Raw genomic sequence first — 19,549 nt, forward strand, 5'->3', positions numbered from 1 at the left:
ATACTTTGGTACTCCGTTATGTAGGGGTACTGAAAGAGAGGTGTCCTCTGAGGATCTATTCTAGACCTTTCTCTCCCTTCTTTAACTTTAACCCTTTCTCTCCTCTCTCCCATCTTCCTTTTCTCTGTACGTTTTCCCGAATAGTTCTGTAGCATCCACTGTCCCTCAGTGTGTGTCTCCAGCTCAGTCCTCTACCTGGAGACCAGTCGTGAGTTTTCATACTCTGCCCAGCTGTCTCCCACCGGTACCTACAATTCAGTCTGCCCAAAGCATATCTTCTCCCTATGCTACTCTGTTTCTCTGTTTGTCTGAAAACTCTGTTTTCTTCCTGGTGACTCAGCAGCCAGGAGAAATGACTGAGATTTCAAGACTGAATGCAGCTCAACACCCAAGGTCGTTCGATGTTTTCACCTTTAACACCCACTCATCGCCCTTCTTGTATTTGAACAAAACTAAACTAATAGTCCCTGGACATGCTTCCCATTTTCCCATCCATTTCTTTCCTAATAGTTCTATCAATTACAAATGTTCTTCCTCTTCCCATTCCCTTTTTCTTCAGATACATTTTTTAATGTTCAAGCTCAAATGCTGTCTCCCCAGAGCTTCCTCTGATACCTTCTCCCAGCTAGAAATGATCTGTCATTCTTGGAATTCCCATGACCTTATGTCCATATCTATCCATACCGCTTATGGCACTTTTCACCATCTGCTTTAACTTGTAGCCCTTTATATATGTATCTTATCTTCCAATACATTTGCTCCTTGTGGTTAGTTCACTAATCTTTTAAGTTCCCTCGTTGGATATATCACAGTGCCTTGACTGTACAAAGCATTCATTCAGTAGATGTATGAATGAGTGGATGAATGGGTGACTACTTTTATTTAGGTGGTTCTTAACCAGGAAGGATCCTGGACAGCAATGCATATTAATGTTAACTTAAAAGTTAATTGCAAATTAATAAATAAGCTTGAAACCGCTGGTATGGCTGATAAATAAAAATATCAGTCTACCCAGAAAAGAAAGTTATCTAAGTACTTGCTCGTAAGCATTTATATGTTTATTATTTAACAAATAGATTTTAGTGTTCATAAATTGTGCTTTTGAAATGTATCAGACTTTTTCAATGATTTTTTGACTTGGTATTTAAAGCAGATAGAACTAACGTAATGGCTTATCTCATTGAGCATTAAGCTGACTTATTCTCTTGCTATTTTTGTGTTTCCTGTTTATTCATTTTTTTCATTCTCCTTTCACTCCATTTTCATTTTTATTTTATTTAGTGAAAAGGATTTGGTGAAACAGGCAAAGACCTTAAATAGTGTAGCAAATAAACTGATCCCAAAACATCATTAGGCATTTTACATTTGGTTACTTTGCAAGTCTGATATCACAACTTAATTGTAAGAGGAAGAAATATGAAAGTTATTACATTTAAGCTCTGACTATATAAAATGTCACCACAAGTTGACTTCGAATTTGTTGGACTTTTAGAAAAACAGTTGGATATATAGGATGGGTTTTTTCTTATTATTATTTCCTTCCCAGAGTTAGAAAATTTGGTATAAGTTCCTAATTAAATGCCAAATAAACTTTGAGAAATTATTTTTGAGTTGACCAATAAATAAAAACACCAGTAAAAATAATCCTAGGGAATTGAAGCTCTGTACATATATTAATGATGCCTTTACAACCCTGTCCTTGATAGTATCAGATTCTAGGTGCATTGTTCATGTCTGTATCAGCAGCCTGTTCTGCCATTGCGATGTAATGAACTAGAGGTGACTACCATGTGAACTTGGACTCTTCTAAAGTAGTTCTGTGTCTTTTAGGCCATGACCCCTTTTTGCTTTTTTTGTATAAATTAATCACCAAGCCAAGGATAAGTACTTAGTATTTCACTACCGTTCTATTCTCAGTAACCGAGATTGCTTGCAACTTTTTTGCCTTAGTGACTTTGGGGGGAAAAAAAAAAACAGCGTCCTTACATTTCTTTAAAATACATAGATGAAAAATTAGTAATTAGGTAACTTATGATAACATAATAATGTGGAAGCTTGGGAAAACCCTCCTAATATTTGTCCTCTTCTACCTCTGCCATTTTTCTGCAATTCTACTCCCTATTTAGGTTTCAGAGAGAACAATTTTAATCAAAACACTCCTCTTCTATTAAAAAAAATGCTGTACACATTTTTCAGATCTATCCTGCTTTTTGCTTTTCCTATTGGAGTAAAGAGGACAAGATATAGACATGAGTGATGATTTCCTGCCTGTCATTCCTTACCTGGAAACATTTACTTAGGAGTTTCTCTTACTTTTTGTTTAGATGGGGATTTGCTAAGTGTTCTGAGAAATTAATAATTTAATTATTAATTAAAGCGTTATTAAGAAAAACATTTCAGAGTAGGAAATAGATAAATGATAAACTTATATTCTTTATTATTATGTAGTATAAAAATAATGATCCCAGTAGGTATCCACAAGCAATATTAGCAGGGCTTCTTTTTCTAAGTGACCACAGATCTAACCCTTTCTAGGCTTTACATTGTAAATAATCCTATAAATACTCTGATTTTTATTATGACTTTTGATTTGGGGAGACAAGCTTTTACATAAGCCTTCATTCCTTCGAAAGGTCTTAACAAAATATTTGGGTTTTTTTCTTCTTTCTCATTCTGGCATGCTTTGCAGCATTTCAGCTGCTTAGATGGGGACAAAGATAACCCTTTTGCTGTTGAAATTCTTTACCTTCTCCTTGGTAAAACCAGAATTAAAAGAGTGACATAGAGTTTATGCGTGCTTTTACAGGCCCTTGTATAGACTTGAACCAATACAAAGTCAAAGAACATAAGTATAGACCAACTTCATGGAAAATCCTGTGCTCTTAAGCTTACTTATAGTTTTGCACCTATATAAATAAAGCTCTTACTGTGTTCTTATCTTCATCAGCCTGTTGTGGTGATGAGCTACCTTTTCTATGAGCATTTCAAAGGAGTGAAAAACACCAAAATAAAACTTTTTAAAGACTACACACAGCATGCTTCTAAATTCTATTAGATAAAGCCCCAAATATTTCTCCTTCTAAAACATGCTTCTTTATAGGTGCAAAGTTATAAGAAGTTTAGAAGAAAACATCTGTCAGAATCTTCCAGAGAATATGGTCAGGAGTCTTACACATTCCAGTGCTGAGTTCTTTGTCCACTTAGTCACACACCACTTCGTAGGAATGGAAAAGGAAAAGAGACAGCCAAACGATGACACAGGCTTTTCCTTATATAATGACCCGAAGCCTGGGTAAGGGTTGTCGTACAATGTCATGTGATTTATTATACGTGATCTGAGGAAAGGACCAGAAAAATGTTATAACTCCACATGTAAGAAGGTAGTTTGCCCATTTGCAAGTTCCAGTTATGTGTGTAAAAAAGAAATACAAAGTACCAAACCTATTAGGGAATAAAAAATGCAAATAGGTGGATTTAACTTAAATTACTGTGTATTTGAGGTTGGCTTTGGATATGGATTTTCTAAAAAAGTGATGTTTTGTTGTTTATCATCTAATGGCTGTAAACTGTAGTACTAGAATAAAAAAAAGTGGAAAATCAGCTTTTCCTCTGCCTGGTTCACCTTCATCTTGCTTTTCTTTAGAATTGGTTTCTTGTCCATCTATTTTCCCCCATAATTTCTTCCTCTGTGTCCTGCAAAGTTTTTTTCCTGTCTGTGTCTCCCTGCCTTCTTCCTTGGGTTATTTTATTTTGTGTTGTGAACTTGGTCTTCCTCCCCACCATGGCTTTTGTTTTTTATCACAAGTTCATATGGCTCACATCCAGATTGCGCCAGGCTGAGCGAGACCGCCAGTCTGCTGAGTTGGACAACCGGCTCTTCAAACAGGACTTCGGAGACAAGATCAACAGTCTGCAGCTGGAAGTGGAAGAGCTCACCAGGCAGCGGTGAAGAGAGGGCAGCTTGAGCTGACAGGGTGGCCATGGGTAATTCTAAGGCTAGACAGAAAGAGGAGGAGGGGCCTCATGATGTCCAGTCACCTCAGCAATGTCTTTGCAATGTCCTTTCTCTGGAATTGGAACTCAGAAATTTTCACATACATCAATATTCCCAAAATTCTGTCGACATCCTTTGTGATCAAAGAATTAGGAAATTAGAGCCCAAGGTCCCAGATAAATAGTAATTAATAGCCAACACAACACTAATAATAATATTAGCCATTTCCTGAATTCTTACTGTATGCCAGATACTTTACAAAGTCCTTCACATGCAATCTCCTAATATCTTCACATCAACCCTATTAGTAGGTGTTATTATTTCCCCCACTTTCAGATGAAATTAAAGCGTAGAGGGGTTTAATGTGTCCAGATGCACACAGTGAAGCTAATAAGTGGCAAAATTATCATTTAAAAACCTGTCTAACTCTAAGCCCTTAACTATTCTTCTATATAATCACTCAAATGAGACTCACTTCTGTGCTAAAGATAGAACTTTGTTTGGACATAAAGCACATAGCTACTAAAGACACTAATGGTTGATGGTGTAACTGGGGATTGAATACATAATTGTAAAGAAAGACCAGCTAATTAATATGAAGTGAAACTATATCTGATCTTTCATACTATATCTTGCCAAAAATTTATAAATACTGTCTTTCAGTTATAGCAAATCCTACTAATTGTCCACAACTCTTTTTCATTAAAATTAATATTAAATATTGATTTTCAGAGTGGTGACAGCATTGGGAGATCCTAAAGTACATTCTTTATCCTCTAAGACAGATGAAACATGTTTTATGTATCTTGGTGTTATTGGTTTTATTGTATTTTAGAACTTTAAAGCTTTAGAACAACATATGGTTGTTCCATATGTTGTCTAGTAACTTTTTATTAATCAAATATTAAAATTTAATTACTGAACTTTAAGAAAAGGGTTTGGCATTCTTTAGAGAATACGAGTACAGAAATCTAGATTTTCATCCTTTTCCTCTCCCACCTGTCCCAGGAACCAGCTTGAGTTAGAACTAAAACAGGAAAAAGAAAGAAGGTTACAAAACAGCAGGAGCATCACAGGAAAGAGTTCGCAGAAGCCAGAACCCAAGGTGGTAATATTTGTTATTCCCCCATTCATTTACTTAATTTAATTTTTAGAGGCTACCTTGATGGGTCTGTCAATTTTCTTTCATGGATCACATACCTAATTGCTGTGGCCTCAAGTATGTAGATAACAAACCAGAGATGTAGTAGGCAGATGAAAGCTTGAGTCCAAGTCTACCTCCAGGATACGCTCTCTAACTTAATTTCATATGAAAATGGGAATTTTAATAATCATAATTTCCAGTGACCCTCTTTTCCCTTTCAATTTTTAAAGTAAGATTATTGAAATATCTTAACAAAAATATGTGTTTCTTAGACTTTTCCTGACTAATAATTTTAATAATATGGTATAATTATCCCTCTACAACCCTGACTTCCCTTTTAAAAGAATTTCCTTAAATGTGGATTTGCTTCTGTATACCTTTTCCAAAGTCATGAGGATTTCAGTTTGAGTATACTCCACGATCTTCTCTTGAGAATAATCAGAAAGAGAGGGAAGTAGGCTTGGGGAAAGCAAAGTAACGTAATGTGGTTTAAAGAGCAGAAGTAGAAATTTCTACAGAATGGTCTTGAAAGGAGAGACCTCCGGCACTTGTAGTGATGAGGGAGCTAAAGTTGGGTAAGATCATCTCTGGGACCCAGAAAACAGGAGCCAGCCTCTTCAAATAATGAAATCAGAAAAGCATTAAATACTTTTTGTATCAAAGACAAGCACAGGGAAAATATTGCCTATTTGTGTACATATTATGTGCAACAAAGCAGGACAAATTTATAAGTTTCCTATTTAAAATTTCTAGAGAGTGAGCTGTTAATTTGCTGAAGAGTAGAAAAGAATTGTAAATGGAAACTTATTATATAGTACCCATTACTAAAATAATTTAAAGTGTGCAAAGAACCACTCTGTGTAGCATGCTATCTTTATTATGTTAGTTTAGTGAACATAAGATCTAAAGGGATTACAGAGATTTACTTAAAATCTTGGCCTATCTTACCCAATTTTTCCAATGAAGCTTTAAGTTTTTCAATCTCAAATTGCCCTGCAGTGGGGTTTCCAGGAGGGTAATATTGTATTGACCTCTTTTTCTTGATACTTAAGTGGTCTAAGAACACATATTCCCATTTTGGAAGCAGATACACAGCAGTTCAAAGCAGGCAACAGGGTGTTTGTATGCCACAGAGAGAATTTGTCCCTAAAAGCTGCACAAGCAGGGCTTGAGAGCATTGGTAGAAATGCACTTTGGAACTTGACATTGGTCCCGCCGAGTAGAAAACTCCTTGAGTTGCATAGGCTGTAGAAGTTGTTGTGGCATTGGGGCATCTACTTAATTGAGTGTCCAGAGGACTACACAGTCTGCTGGATATGGCCATGCTTTATTTTGCCCATTTTTCAGAGCTCAGTCAGAAAAAAAACAATTCTATCTTCCTAATAGGTAACTTATATCCTTTGCAAGTAAATAGGATATTTTCTGAATTTTATTTGAATCTTAGGAATTTTATTGCAAACTATCAGAATAGTGAAGAAACTACTTAGAGCAGAGAATGAGGAAACATGCTTGAAAGTTAGAGCCCTTCCCTAATTTAAAAATAAATAAACCAATAAAACAGCTACTGAGCTTTATACCCAAACTAAGGCATTGCAGAAGAAAATATCTGCAACATCATTGTTTAGCATTCTGAATAATTAATAAATTGGGCTGTTTTCTTTTGGCAGGATGGGAAGCACAAAATTCAAGAGGAAAATGTTAAACTAAAAAAGCCCTTGGAAGAAAGCCACAGGTGTTTGTTAATCAAATATTAACTAAGATATGAAGTTATTTTTGGGTGGTGGGAAAGGAGGAGCTTTTGGTATATATTGGCGTTGACACAGACCAGACACTGACTTGTAAGATTAATATGCCAGAAAGACATTTTGAAGGGAAAGTGAGTAAATAATAAACCAGATAACATGTATTAAACCCAGTAGGGGGGCAGGCTGGTTAGTTCAGTTGGTTAGAGTAAAGCCTTGTAACACCAAGGTCAAGGGTTCAGTTCCTCATATGGAATACCCACACCAAAAAAAAAAAAAATTATTATGCCATTTCAGAAGAAAGAAGGGTAATCAGGCTGTCTTCTGACTCTTCCCTAATTAATCCCAAACTCAAATTATCACTTAAAGGTTTATTTCTCAATCTTTACTGAATTGGTATCCCAAGAGAACGGAGCACAAGTCATAGAAATTCTTAGGTTCTTAAATGTATTGAGTATGACTTGTTTCCATCTATGTGCTAAGTTTCAAAAAATAGTCTCATTTTCCTTATCTGTTATTTCTCCTTTCTCTTAAGGGTCTCAAACAGCTTAACTCATTACTTTTTCTTAACTCTTCATCTGATTTGCTCACTATGAAGAGCACAGGATTGTTTTGAGAAAGCTGACTTTGTTATTTTAGCAGGTTAGAGACATAACAAAATATGACATAGTGCCACTGCATGGGAAAATGAAGGAGGTCCAACCATATGACATTCTGGAAAAGGCAAAACTATGGAGACAAGAGAAAAAATAAGTGGTTGCCAGAGGTTGGGGGAGGTGGGGGATGAATAGGCAGAACACAGAGGATTTTTAGGGCAGTGAAACTCTTCTGTTCACTGTAATGGTAGGTACATGTCCATACATTTATCCAAACCCATAGAATGTCCAACACAAAGAGTGAACCTTAATGTAAACTATAGTGATAATGTGTCAATATAGGTTCATCGAGTATAACAAATGTATACCACTCTCGTGCAGCATATTGATAATGGGGGAGACTGGGGGTGGGGCAGGGGTATATGGAAAATCTGTGTACTTTCTATTCTATTTTGCTGTGAACCTAAAACTCTGAAAATATAAGTCTATTTAAAAGGGGGGAAGATGTGAGAAGGGAAGAGTTCAGTGATGAGAAATGATACCAAGAAGGTGTTTTGAGAAAACTATACAATGTCCATTTGGGACAGCTGTCCCTTTCCAGGCTTTGACACCTTAATAATGAGGTAGTGTGTTGTCTGGAGTTAAAGTAGATACTGGAGAAGAGAAATCACATGGTCCAACCCTAGGCTGATTATGCAGGTATTTAGCATAAATACCTTTTTCCTTCCTCCAAGGTCAGAATGATTCCAAAGTCTTTAATTTTGCTCCCATAGAGCATAGTTTGACCCACGACTAACCTTAAACTATAGCCCATCTAACATTGCAGATTAGCATGGGCACAGGGAAGGAAACTATAAAGGTCATAAAATTAACCTGGGCTTCCAAGTGCCTCTCAAGGTCAGCCTAGCTCCAGACTAAAATCAAGTCATTTACTGGAACAATCAGGAGTGTCTGTTAAATGCCAAGTTCTGATTTAGGCCCTGGGGATGTAAGACAATACTTCCTTATGTATGTATTATGTTCTGCAGCTTAGAAAGAATGTTTCACATTCATCATCTCCTTACAAATTTAATTCTCCTTACAAAAGTATAATTATCTATTCCTGCTTTGCAGATGAGAAAACTGAGGACCACAGATAGGCTAGATTACATACCCAAGTTGCCTCTACTTATTATGACTTCTGTTTTTACATCCTTTGTTTCTGCACTACATAATAGCAGCTTCCTATCCTGGCCAGAACTGCAATCATAAGACATACTGAGCTTCCTGGGATTGTGGTCCAAGGAACATCTGAAAACCCAGTCACCACATATGGTATATGTCTGGTGATCACAATGCCACTCAATCAAAGAGAATAGGAACTACTGTAATCTGTGGTCCATTTTCCGCAGAACCAAGAGTGTGCTTTGCTTCTCTTGTTTACATTCTATTCCAATTTGGGGAAATCAGGGTTAGCTCAGCTTAGTCTCATGAAGAAATATCTCAGCCTGAATGGGTTTTCTTGTGGCAATCTCATTCATTTCCCTTTCCCTGATTAATTTGCTAAAGCTCACATTGTAAGAATATTTGGGAGAGTGGATGTATGATAATGGATAGATTTCCATAATATCAGATAGGAAAAAAGCTATAGGGCCAATGAGCCATTCAAGTTTTACATGTTGAGAAACATAAATGCTAACTATTTTCTTGGTAGTAAAAAGTAAACATAAAATATAATTCCAAATCTGTTTTTAAGTGGGAACCATTATGTAAGTCAAGGGTCAGATTCCAGTAATAGATTAACAACCAAAATTTCTTCTCCTTGGAGATCAAGATTAATAATTATGTTGTTCCCAGCAGTTTAAAAGAAACTACAGTATTGCTTGTTTTAAAGTGTTTGTCTTCTGAGCTTTTAATTGATATGATATAATGGAAGTATATTAAGTTGCTATGTGTTTTAAATTCTCCATTGTAGGCTGCAGTCTCGCCCTCTGGATGAACAGGTAACTGAGCTTCCTGTTTTAAAACATCTCCTATAAACTATGAGGGTGGTTGTACCATGCCTAGCCAGTAAACAAGGTAGGATGGGAGGAAGATGAATGAGTAGTCTTCTGTGTACCATCCTTTCAATAATGTTCTAAACAAATGTATTGCCTGAAGCTCCCACAGGAATAGCACTGCTTTGAGCAATTTGCTAAGTAAATGGTAGTTCTCACTTCTAATTTGAAATTATCTGACATACACAGATACTTCAAAAAGTTCATGGAAAAACAGAATTAAAAGGTAATAATAATCTTTCCATGAACTTTTTGAAGTACTCATACTATGAGACCTAGGAGAGCTCACTTTATCTCTCTTTTAGTTTTCCTGTACATAAAATGGAGAGAAAAAAATCACTTAGAAATAAGCTCAAAACCACTTTGAGATACCATCTCACTCCAGTTAGGATGGCTAATATCCTAAAAACTGAGAATGATAAATGCTGGTGAGGTTGTGGAGAAAAAGGAACTCTCACACGCTGTTAGTGAGACTGCAAAATGGTGCAGCCTTTATGGAAAATGGTATGGAGGTTCCTCAAACAATTACAGATAGATCTACCATGTGACCCAGCTATTCCACTGCTGGGAATATACCCAGAGGAATGGAAATCATCATGCCAAAAGGATACCTGTACTCCCATGTTTATTGCAGCACTATTTACAATAGCCAAGAGTTGGAACCAGCCCAAATGTCCATCATCAGATGAGTGGATAAGGAAACTGTGGTACATCTACACAATGGAATTCTATTCTGCTGTAAAAAAGAATGAAATACTACCATTTGCAACCACATGGATGGACTGAGAGAAAATTATATTAAGTGAAACAAGTCAGGCACAGAAAGAGAAATACCACATGTTCTCACTTATTTGTGGGAGCTAAAAATAAATAAATAAATGGGGGGGGGGGAGAAGACAACAATCACAACAATTCCCTGAACTTGTTAAGACAAGTGAACAGATATGAGGTAGTTGGGGGGAGGGGAGTGGGGGGGCAAAGAGAAACAGGTAAAGGGACACGAAATCTATTACCATGTATATTGAGAAGTTAAAATAAATAAAATAAAATAAAATAAGACATAAGCTAACATAAATGGTTGTAAAACACTTTGTGAATACGATAGTATATGACAACCCCATAAGAAAGACAATAAATGCTATTGTGCCTAGGTTACCCATGTCATTTACCTATTAGTATCTAAAATGAAGCCTACTGCTTTCCATTCTCTGTGGTAGAGGGATGGGGCAGTTTTTTAAACTTTTCACTTTATACTTCAGTATGTGTGAATTTTCTTTTAGAAATAAAATCATGTTACTTTATTATAAAAATTAAAAGAGCTGGAAGGATAATGATAAGATTATCAGAGTTGTATTAAGATGGCAGGGCTACATGTAATTTTTTTCTTTAGTTTGCAGGTAGTCTGTAGTGTGGTTATATTAATTTTGTAGCTTAAAAAATGCATATTCTGAAAGTATTAATAGTTCTGCCACTATGGGAAACTAACTAGCTCACTATATGGTTTAGGACCAACTGATGCTCTCTGAAAAGCCACATGTGTGTCAACTGTGCCAAGAAGATGGCAGCCTAACACAGGTAACTGGTGAGAAATGAACAGGTTCTTCATAGGGATGTTGACTGCACCACTAACCCCTAATAGGGACTTTGCCATGTAAAGTACAGAGTGCACTCTTTATAGTGCTGAGAGGGGAACGAAAAGCAAAAGGAGCAAGCATTTATCAGTACCTCAGTCATCATAATTCATATCAGTAAATCTCCGTTAAAATAAATAACTATATAATTCAAAACAAGCAAATATAAATTTATAAATAAAATATTTATTGAGCACCTACTGTGTAGAATGTGCTATTCCATTTGATGGAGAAAGAATAATGCACAAAGTGGGCCAAGTCCCTGTTCTTTTGAAGCTTATGTCCTTTGTGCCATCATTTTATAGCTGAAGAAGCTTGGACTCAGAGATGTTAAAGTGCATTTCCCAAAGTTATCCAAGTCATGAGTGGCAGAGTCCAATTTCCAACCTGACTTTCATTCCAAAGTCTAGACTCTTTCCAGTACTCCCTCCTGCTCAGAACGGAGGAAAAGGGGCTCTCCCCACCAGAGCACTTGTTTTTTTCCCTCAAGGGTCTCTGCCTGAGCACCTTCCCCATTTGTTATCCTAGAGTAGGCAGAGTGAAGGAAGCATTCAAAAAGAATGAGTACTCTTGATAGTTGGAACTGTGTCCTGCTCACAGTAGTATTCTCCAGCATCAAGTACAGTGCCCAGTTCATAGCTGATATTCAAAAAATGTAGGGCCGACCCCATGGCGCACTGGGGAGAGTGCGGCGCTGGGAGCGCAGCAGCGCTCCCGCTGCGGGTTCGGATCCTATGTAGGGATGGCCTGCCGGTGCGCTCACTGGCTGAGCGCGGTGCAGCTGGTCACAAAAAAGACAAAAAAAAAAAAAAAATGTATGTACCAATGGGTGTAAGACAAAAGTGCTGAGAAGACAGGAAACATGCCCAAATTCTGGATTACAACCCAAACACCACTGTTTGTGATCATGCTGAATTTTAACAAGCAAAATATAATGTGACCTAGTCTTCAATTAGCAGAATCAGACAACAGATGAACTGCCTTTATAGAATTGGAAGTTGTAAGAAATATGTTCCAAAGTAGAAGAAACTGCTAATCTAATTCTGGCTTTTCTCTTCGAAGCCATACAGAGTAACTTCATTATCTTAGAGGAAAACTCCTCTCTGACTTTCAAATAACAAAGACCCCCACTCCACTGTACCCTCAAGAAGGTGAATTGTTTGGGATGAAAGCAGCATTTCACAGGGGAAAGTATTCTTCACAGTCTTTGATATAGGACCTGTGGAGCTCTGTATGCACCACTCTATCACAGCCTTACAAGTGACACTGCCATAGTGACCACATGCTCTCCCAGAGCTTGGCCACTAAAGATTCAAAATGTTTATAGAGAGACCAATTTCCCTATAAACATGATACAGGAAGCAATACTCCTACTGCACTGATATCCCAAAGGTTGTGCTTGTAGAACTTCACGGGAAATCATTAAGCACATCAGTGTATTAAAAATTATACTTTCCGGGCTGGCCCGTGGCTCACTTGGGAGAGTGTGGTGCTGATGACACCAAGGCCACAGGTTCAGATCCCATATAGGGATGGCCGGTTAGCTCACTGGGTGAGCGTGGTTCTGACAACACCAAGTCAAGGGTTAAGATCCCCTTACCGGTCATCTTTTTTAAAAAAAATTTTTTTTTTTAAATTATACTTGCAGTTCATACTCAGCAAATTTTTTAATCCTAGGCTGTGTACCCAATCAATTGCTAGGCCAGTGCATTATTTGGCATATGCATAAGTACTTGCAAACTAATTTTAAAAATAGCCCACCTAAAAGTAAATATAGGGAACAAAAGTATGAAATGTATGCCAAAAATAATAATTTGTGCATTATCTGTACTTTTCGATTCTGTGGCACTGCTTCTTCTCTTCATTTAGATCTAAGTACTAAACTATAAGCTTCCTTGTAGACTGAGGCTGTGGTCAGATACCGGTGTGGCACATAGCAAACATTCAGTCCATATTTGATTAGGCATTGAGCATTTACCATATTTGGCCTTCCATATCCCATGCATCCTGTGCCCTGCTCCTCTTGTATTCCTTACTTACCTCCTCTTCTTTTTGTAGAATGTGTGTAAGAACTGCAGAGGAACCTTCTGTAATGCCTGTTCAACGAATGAACTGCCTCTTCCTTCAAGTATCAAGCCTGAGCGAGTTTGCAATCCCTGTCACAAGCGTCTGATGAAGCAGTATTCAGCCAGCCCATCATAAGACTGGGGCCAAGACCTAGACCAAAACGTTCACCCAGGGCCACTCTCTGTTACAGGTCAGGATCCCCTAAAGCCCAGGGCTTTAGGATGATTTAAGTAAACCAGGTCCAGGGAGAAAAGGCAGTGGTTAGAGGTGCTGGAAACTTTACTCATTTTCCCTAATGACTGTATAAATAAAAGTTACTCTGTTGAGCCTTTCTCTTCTAAATCTAAACAACCCCGCTTTGCAGGGTTTATTTTATAGCACATCTCTGGAAGGTCCATTCATTCTTATGAAGTGATGATAATGCTGGGGTAGATGTTATAGGAGAGCAAGTCCAAGCAGATAAGAATAAAAAGGAAAATGATCATTTCCCACTATTACAGTTGCAGATTCTTGGGGGGAAGATAAATGTTAACTGAGATTAAAATGGCAGATGTTACATATTTCCCTGGTGCTGCTAGACATAAGCATTATTTCCTCTTCACCCCCACTAACTACCTCTTCTTTTAAAGGATCTCTACTAAACTGTGAACCCAAACTCAGGGAAAAGATATTAAAGAGTAATATAAATTCTGAATGTATTGAAAACAATATTGTAATATATTATACTTTCAGGACCAGAATTTTCTGGTCTTGGCCTGCAAGTGTTTTCATTACCAGAAGAAAGAACATTTGTCATTTTTCCATCTAATGACTTCATAAGTTATCTGCCCTTTTCAGAATCTCCTACCTGAAACAAGCCAATTCTCTTCCCCAGTTACTCCCTCTTCTTCAAGTCATAATGGAAATTGTAAATTTTAAAGATGAGGTTTGGCTTTTGCAGATAGAAAGTACTGATTAAAGCAAAGCTAAGTCAGGTATAGAGTAAAACAAATTTCATTTGTTGATGGCTGAGAACAGTTGGCTCAGAATATTTACTAAATCATTTCTTGAGTAAGGAATTCCTTCCTTATTCTGAGCCAAGAAGCAGAGCTGGTAGATAGATGTCTTGGAAAGGACAATACTTAAACATCTCTTGTAACAAATCCTTTGGGGGTAAAGAGGGAAGTGCATTCAGCAACGGAAGGAAAGAAATGGTATATACTATTTTGATTATGTTACATGCGTCTAGATTGTTTGATTCTAATTAAGACCTAAGAAGATATGACTTTGTGACTGGTTTAGAATTCTGGGGTGGAAACATCCTGGACCATATGATTTAATAAATTCTATCTCCTGGAAAGGGTTACAGCCTAGGAAAGAGTTGTTATTCCAGAAGTCTGGCCTGTTACTTGGTGAAGCTGAAGTTTAAGAGTACTAGAGAAAAATAAAATGCAATAATTCTAGCCTGTTTTGTTGATTCTTTTTTTCCCTTAAAATAGTATATTTATGCTTTGAGTCTTCATTCTGATTTGTAGGCCACCTACATGCGCTAGCACTACACATAATGTAGGGAACAAAAATGGACAAAATGAGAATTATCCTAAATTAGCAAAAGCTATTTTATAATTAGGGAGCTCCATAACATGTAATGTAAGGAGGAGTAATTAGTCACTTGAGATTTACTTAGAATTAGCCTCTATTTTTTTAAACAAAACCCCAAAGATATATGGTTATTAGTGCGGCCTCCCACAATAGCAGAGGACCAACTCATCAGTTTTAATGTTTTGCCTGTCTTCCTTAAAAATTGTGCTTTCCACTACTTACAAAAGCATCAATAAGAATGAAATACTTAGGAATAAACTTAACCAAAGAAGCAAAAGACTTGTACCCTGAAAACTACAAAATGTCGTTGTACAAAATTAAAAGGCATAAAAGACATGATGTGTTTATGGACTGAAAGAAAGACCTAATATTGTTAAGGTGTCAATACTACCCAAAGTGATCTGCAGATTCAATGTAATCCCTATAAGAATCCCAACTTCAATGCAGAAATAGAAAAGTCTGTCCTAAAACTCATATGAAATCTCAAGAGACCCCAAAATAATTTTTTTAAAAAATCTAGAAAAACAAACGGAGTTCTTCTACCTCCTGATTTCAAAACTACTACAAAATTATGGTAGCCAAAACTGATACTGGCATAAAGACAAACATAAACCAGTGGAATAGGAGAGCAAGCCTAAAAATAAACCCTCACATATATGATCAAACGAGTTTTGACAAGGATGCCCAAGACCATTCAATAGGGAAAGGACAGTTTTTCCAACAAGTGGTGAAGGGAAAATTGGATATGCACATGCAAAAAAATTAAGTTGTACCCTTACACCAAATACAAAAGTTAACTTAAAATGTATCAAAAAATGTAATATAAGAGCTAGAACTATAAAACGCTTAGAAGAAAACAGGAAAAGTTTCATGACATTGGATTGGCAATGATTTCCTGGATGTGATACCAAAAGCACAAGCAACAAAAGAATAGGTTGGACATCAGCAAAATTAAAAACTTGTGCATCAAAGGACACTATCAGCAGAGTGAAAAGCAACCCAAGGAATGGGGGAAAATATTTGCAGATTATATATCTGGTAAAGGACTGACATCCAGAATATATAAAGAAATTCTACAACTCAGCAAAAAAACCTGATGGAAAAATGGGCAAAGTACTTCAATAGATGTTTCTCAAAAAAATATATACAAATGTCCAATAAGCACATGAAAAAAAGCTCAGCATCACTAATAATTAGGGAAGTGCAAATCAAAACCACAATGAAGAAAGACAAAACCACAGTATGATACCATTTACACCCCTAGGGTGGCTATTATCAAAAATGCAGAAAATAACAGATGTTGGTGTTGGTGAGGATGTGAAGAAATTGGAACCCAAGTGCACTGTTGGTTGGAATGTAAAATTGTACAACAGCTGTGGAAAACAGTATGGGAATTTCTAAAAAAGGAGAAAAAAGAATTACCATATGATCCAGCAAGCCTGTTTCTGGGTATATACCCAAAAGAATTGAAAGCCAAAAGTCCTACATGTTTATTCACCTATGTATATAAGCAGCATTATTCACAGTAGCCAAAAGATAGAAGCAACACAAGGATCCATCAACATGAATGGATAAATGAAATGTGCTATATACATACAATGGAATACTGCTCAGCCTTAAAAACAAAGGAAGTTCTGACACATGCTACAATATGGATGAACTTTGAGGACATTATAATAAGAGAAATAGGCCAGTCACAGGACAAGTATTCTCTTATTCCACTTACAGGAAGTATCTAGAGTAGTCAAAATCATGAAGACAAAAAGTGGAATGGTGGTTGCCAGTGACTCCGGGAAAAGAAGAGTGGGGAGTGTGATGTTTAACAAGCACAGAGTTTCAGTGGGGGAAGATGAAAATTTCTGGTGATGGACGGTGGTGATGGTTGTGACAACAATGTGAGTGAACTTAATGCCACAGAACTATACATTTAAAAATGGTTAACATTGGGCCACGAGGAATGATTACATTGTATATTGTTGAACATATCCTGATTTGAAAAACAAATATTGCACATGGGAATTGACATTCAACTCTGTACCCCATGGACATGTACAATCAACTATGTTAACAAAAAAAAATTTTTTTTCATAAAATGGTTAAAATAGTAAATTGTATGGATTATTATTATTTTTTTTTTTAAATAAAAGCTGACCTGTAAGGGGATCTTAACCCTTGACTTGGTGTTGTCAGCACCACGCTCTCCCAAGTGAGCTAACTGACCATCCCTATATAGGGATCCGAACCCGTGGCCTTGGTGTTATCAGCACCACACTCTCCCAATTTTATGGATATTTTACCATAGTTTTTTGAAAACTATGCTTTCCATATGGATACAGAATTATACATGTATGTATATTTGGGTTATTATATAGCTTTGGCCCTTGAGAGAGCATAGCAGCTAACACCCTAGTAGCAATGGGCACACCTAATGCCCAGATCTTGTTTTCTGATATTATTCTCTAATAAAAGGAACAGAGCTCCATGGAGAAATGGCTGACCTAGGTCTAGGACAACCTGTAGTGCCAGAAAGTAAGGAAATGATCTACCAACAAAAGGATACAGGGATGTCAAAGCGATGCTGGAGCCAACTGAAAGAACTCCCAGTGGCCAAAGATGAAAATATCTGAGCAACAAAATAAATAATGTAGTATAGGATTATAACCCAAACTATGAAATAAGCATCCATGAGTCCATACTGAAATAAATGGCTGAATAAATGGAGAAGTGGCATATTTCCTATACAGAAAAATTCCAAATAATTCATGTAGATAACTCCTTCAAGAAGATGGAGCTTACTATCTCTTGAGTGTGTGCTGGTGCTTAGTAACTTGCTTCAAGAGTAGAATATGGAAAGAGAAAAGAATATGGAAAGAGAGAAAAAGTAACTTTATAGTAATCTGGCAAACACTGTCTTGGCAAGGTGATCAGAATTCAATTATAAATCATACTGATAACATGTACCCTTGATACAATGTGATGAGAATGCCCCTTTGTGGTCTTCCTCCCCAAAATCTATAACCTCAGGCTAACTAGAAGAAAAACACCAGAAACCCCCACTTAAGAGATATTCTACAAAATAACTGACCAATACTCCTTTAAATTGTCAAAGTCATTAAAAGCAAGTCTGAGAATCTTAGGTCATCAAAAAAAAAAAAAAAAAATTCTGAGGCGGTTGAGACATGATGACTAAATGTAAAATGGGATCCTGGAATAAGGATATTGGGGAAAAAATTTAGAAAATGTAAAGTATGGAACTTAATAGTAATAATGTTGGTTCCTTAGTTTTGGCAAATGTACTATAGTTATGTAAGACATTAACAATAGATAAAATGGGTGAGGAACTCTGTACTATTTTTGTAACATTTCTGTATATTTAAAAACTATTCTAGGGATGGTCAGTTAGCTAACTTGGTCCGAGTGCAGTGCTGATAACACCAGGGTCAAGGGTTCAGATCCTATACCAGCCAGCTGCCAAAAAAAAAAAAAAAACTGAAATAAAAAGTTTATTTAAATTTTTAAAAATTGTGCTTTCACACTCAAAACAGTTTGTATAGGTCTAATCTAACAGACTATCTAAATACCCAAATGAGCTTCCGGTCAGATGGCAGAATAGACAGTCCGCAGCATTACTCTCTTCCACAAATCAACCAATTTACAACTATTAAAAAGCAATGACAGCCAAGCTGGGGCCACTAAAGATCAGGGGAAGACGAAGAGAGACCTACAGAGTGCATGAAGGCAGGAGAAGCTACAATGAGAGAAAGAAAAAAACGCTCTGACCATTTCGAGCCCCAGCTGCTTCAAGGCTGGAGCTGGTGCACACACAGAGTGGGAGCTGGCAAAAGCCACAGCTGTGCCCTTCCTATGAGGTTGCTTGGAGGTGGCAGGGGCGAAGAGGACCTTGGTGGCCCCCAGGACAGCAAGACTACTAAGACAGTTCCTGCAGACTCACATAGGAGTGAGGAGCCCCAACTGAAAAAAAAAGCCATTCAGAGTTCGGTGAGTCATCACAAGGGACCTGCTCATGGCCTGCCCCCATTGGAAGTGTTTGGAGCACGGGCAGTCGGGGAGACAGGCCCAGCAGGAGAACATTGGGGCACAGCATGAACAGCCCATCTGTTCCCCAATCAGCCCAGGACCACTCTGGAGACTAGTGAGGAATACAGGGGTGCAGTTTGATGAAAAGAGTCAGATCCAGACTAGAGTTTCTACATAACCCAGGTGTACCGGATCTCACAAGATCAGAAGTACCTATAAAGTCATTAAAACCATTAAAACCTGAGCTGCACCAAAAGCCTTCCCCAGAGAATCAGCAGCAAAGCAGCAATTTAGCTCAACTACAGGGCTCAAGTTCTGGTCCCCACAGGATGTTCCCCCATTTTAGAACTAAGCAAAGGACAACAATTAGTTCCAGTGCAGAGTTTAAGTGGTAGGAACAGCAAATAATCCAACACAGAACTGAAAGAAAGAACAAAATACCCACAGACCAGAGACAGAGTCTGATATTAATTAGTAAAGGTCTCACATCACCAAAGAACACCTATAAAACCTAGAAAGACCAGAAGTCCCCTGGGCTACCAAGCCAGGGAGGTGGGAGGGCTGGGGGCCTCAGCCATGCCCCCAACACCCACAACCAGTCCCAAGGCTGGGGGGCCAAGGGCCTCGGCCATGCGCCCTGACACCCGCAACCAGCCTAGCGATGACCACCAAGCCACTGCAGGAAGCACCCCAGGCTCTTGAGCTGGCGCAGTAGGGCGC

General features: G+C 37.6%; 1 protein-coding gene across 12 annotated transcripts in view; it reads left to right on the plus strand.

The window, feature by feature from the left end:
• RUFY3 (RUN and FYVE domain containing 3) overlaps positions 1–14,652 on the plus strand; it is an 84,226-nt gene extending 69,574 nt beyond the window's left edge. For 5 of the 12 annotated variants that reach the window (XM_063107318.1, XM_063107319.1, XM_063107321.1 and 2 more), the window contains 6 exons: positions 3,826–3,945; positions 5,003–5,099; positions 6,806–6,870; positions 9,431–9,458; positions 11,019–11,087; positions 13,202–14,652. In XM_063107318.1, coding sequence (XP_062963388.1) covers positions 3,826–3,945; positions 5,003–5,099; positions 6,806–6,870; positions 9,431–9,458; positions 11,019–11,087; positions 13,202–13,345 — 523 coding nt within the window. In that variant the 3' untranslated portion in view covers positions 13,346–14,652. Of the gene's footprint in view, positions 1–3,805; positions 3,985–5,002; positions 5,100–6,805; positions 6,871–9,430; positions 9,459–11,018; positions 11,088–13,201 lie in introns of those variants that run through there. The other 7 variants (XR_010024416.1, XM_063107320.1, XR_010024417.1 and 4 more) reach the window with 7 other exon arrangements.
• The last annotated feature ends 4,897 nt before the right edge of the window (positions 14,653–19,549 follow it).

This window comes from Cynocephalus volans, chromosome 9 (assembly GCF_027409185.1).
Source record: "Cynocephalus volans isolate mCynVol1 chromosome 9, mCynVol1.pri, whole genome shotgun sequence".
Classification (NCBI taxonomy): domain Eukaryota; kingdom Metazoa; phylum Chordata; class Mammalia; order Dermoptera; family Cynocephalidae; genus Cynocephalus; species Cynocephalus volans.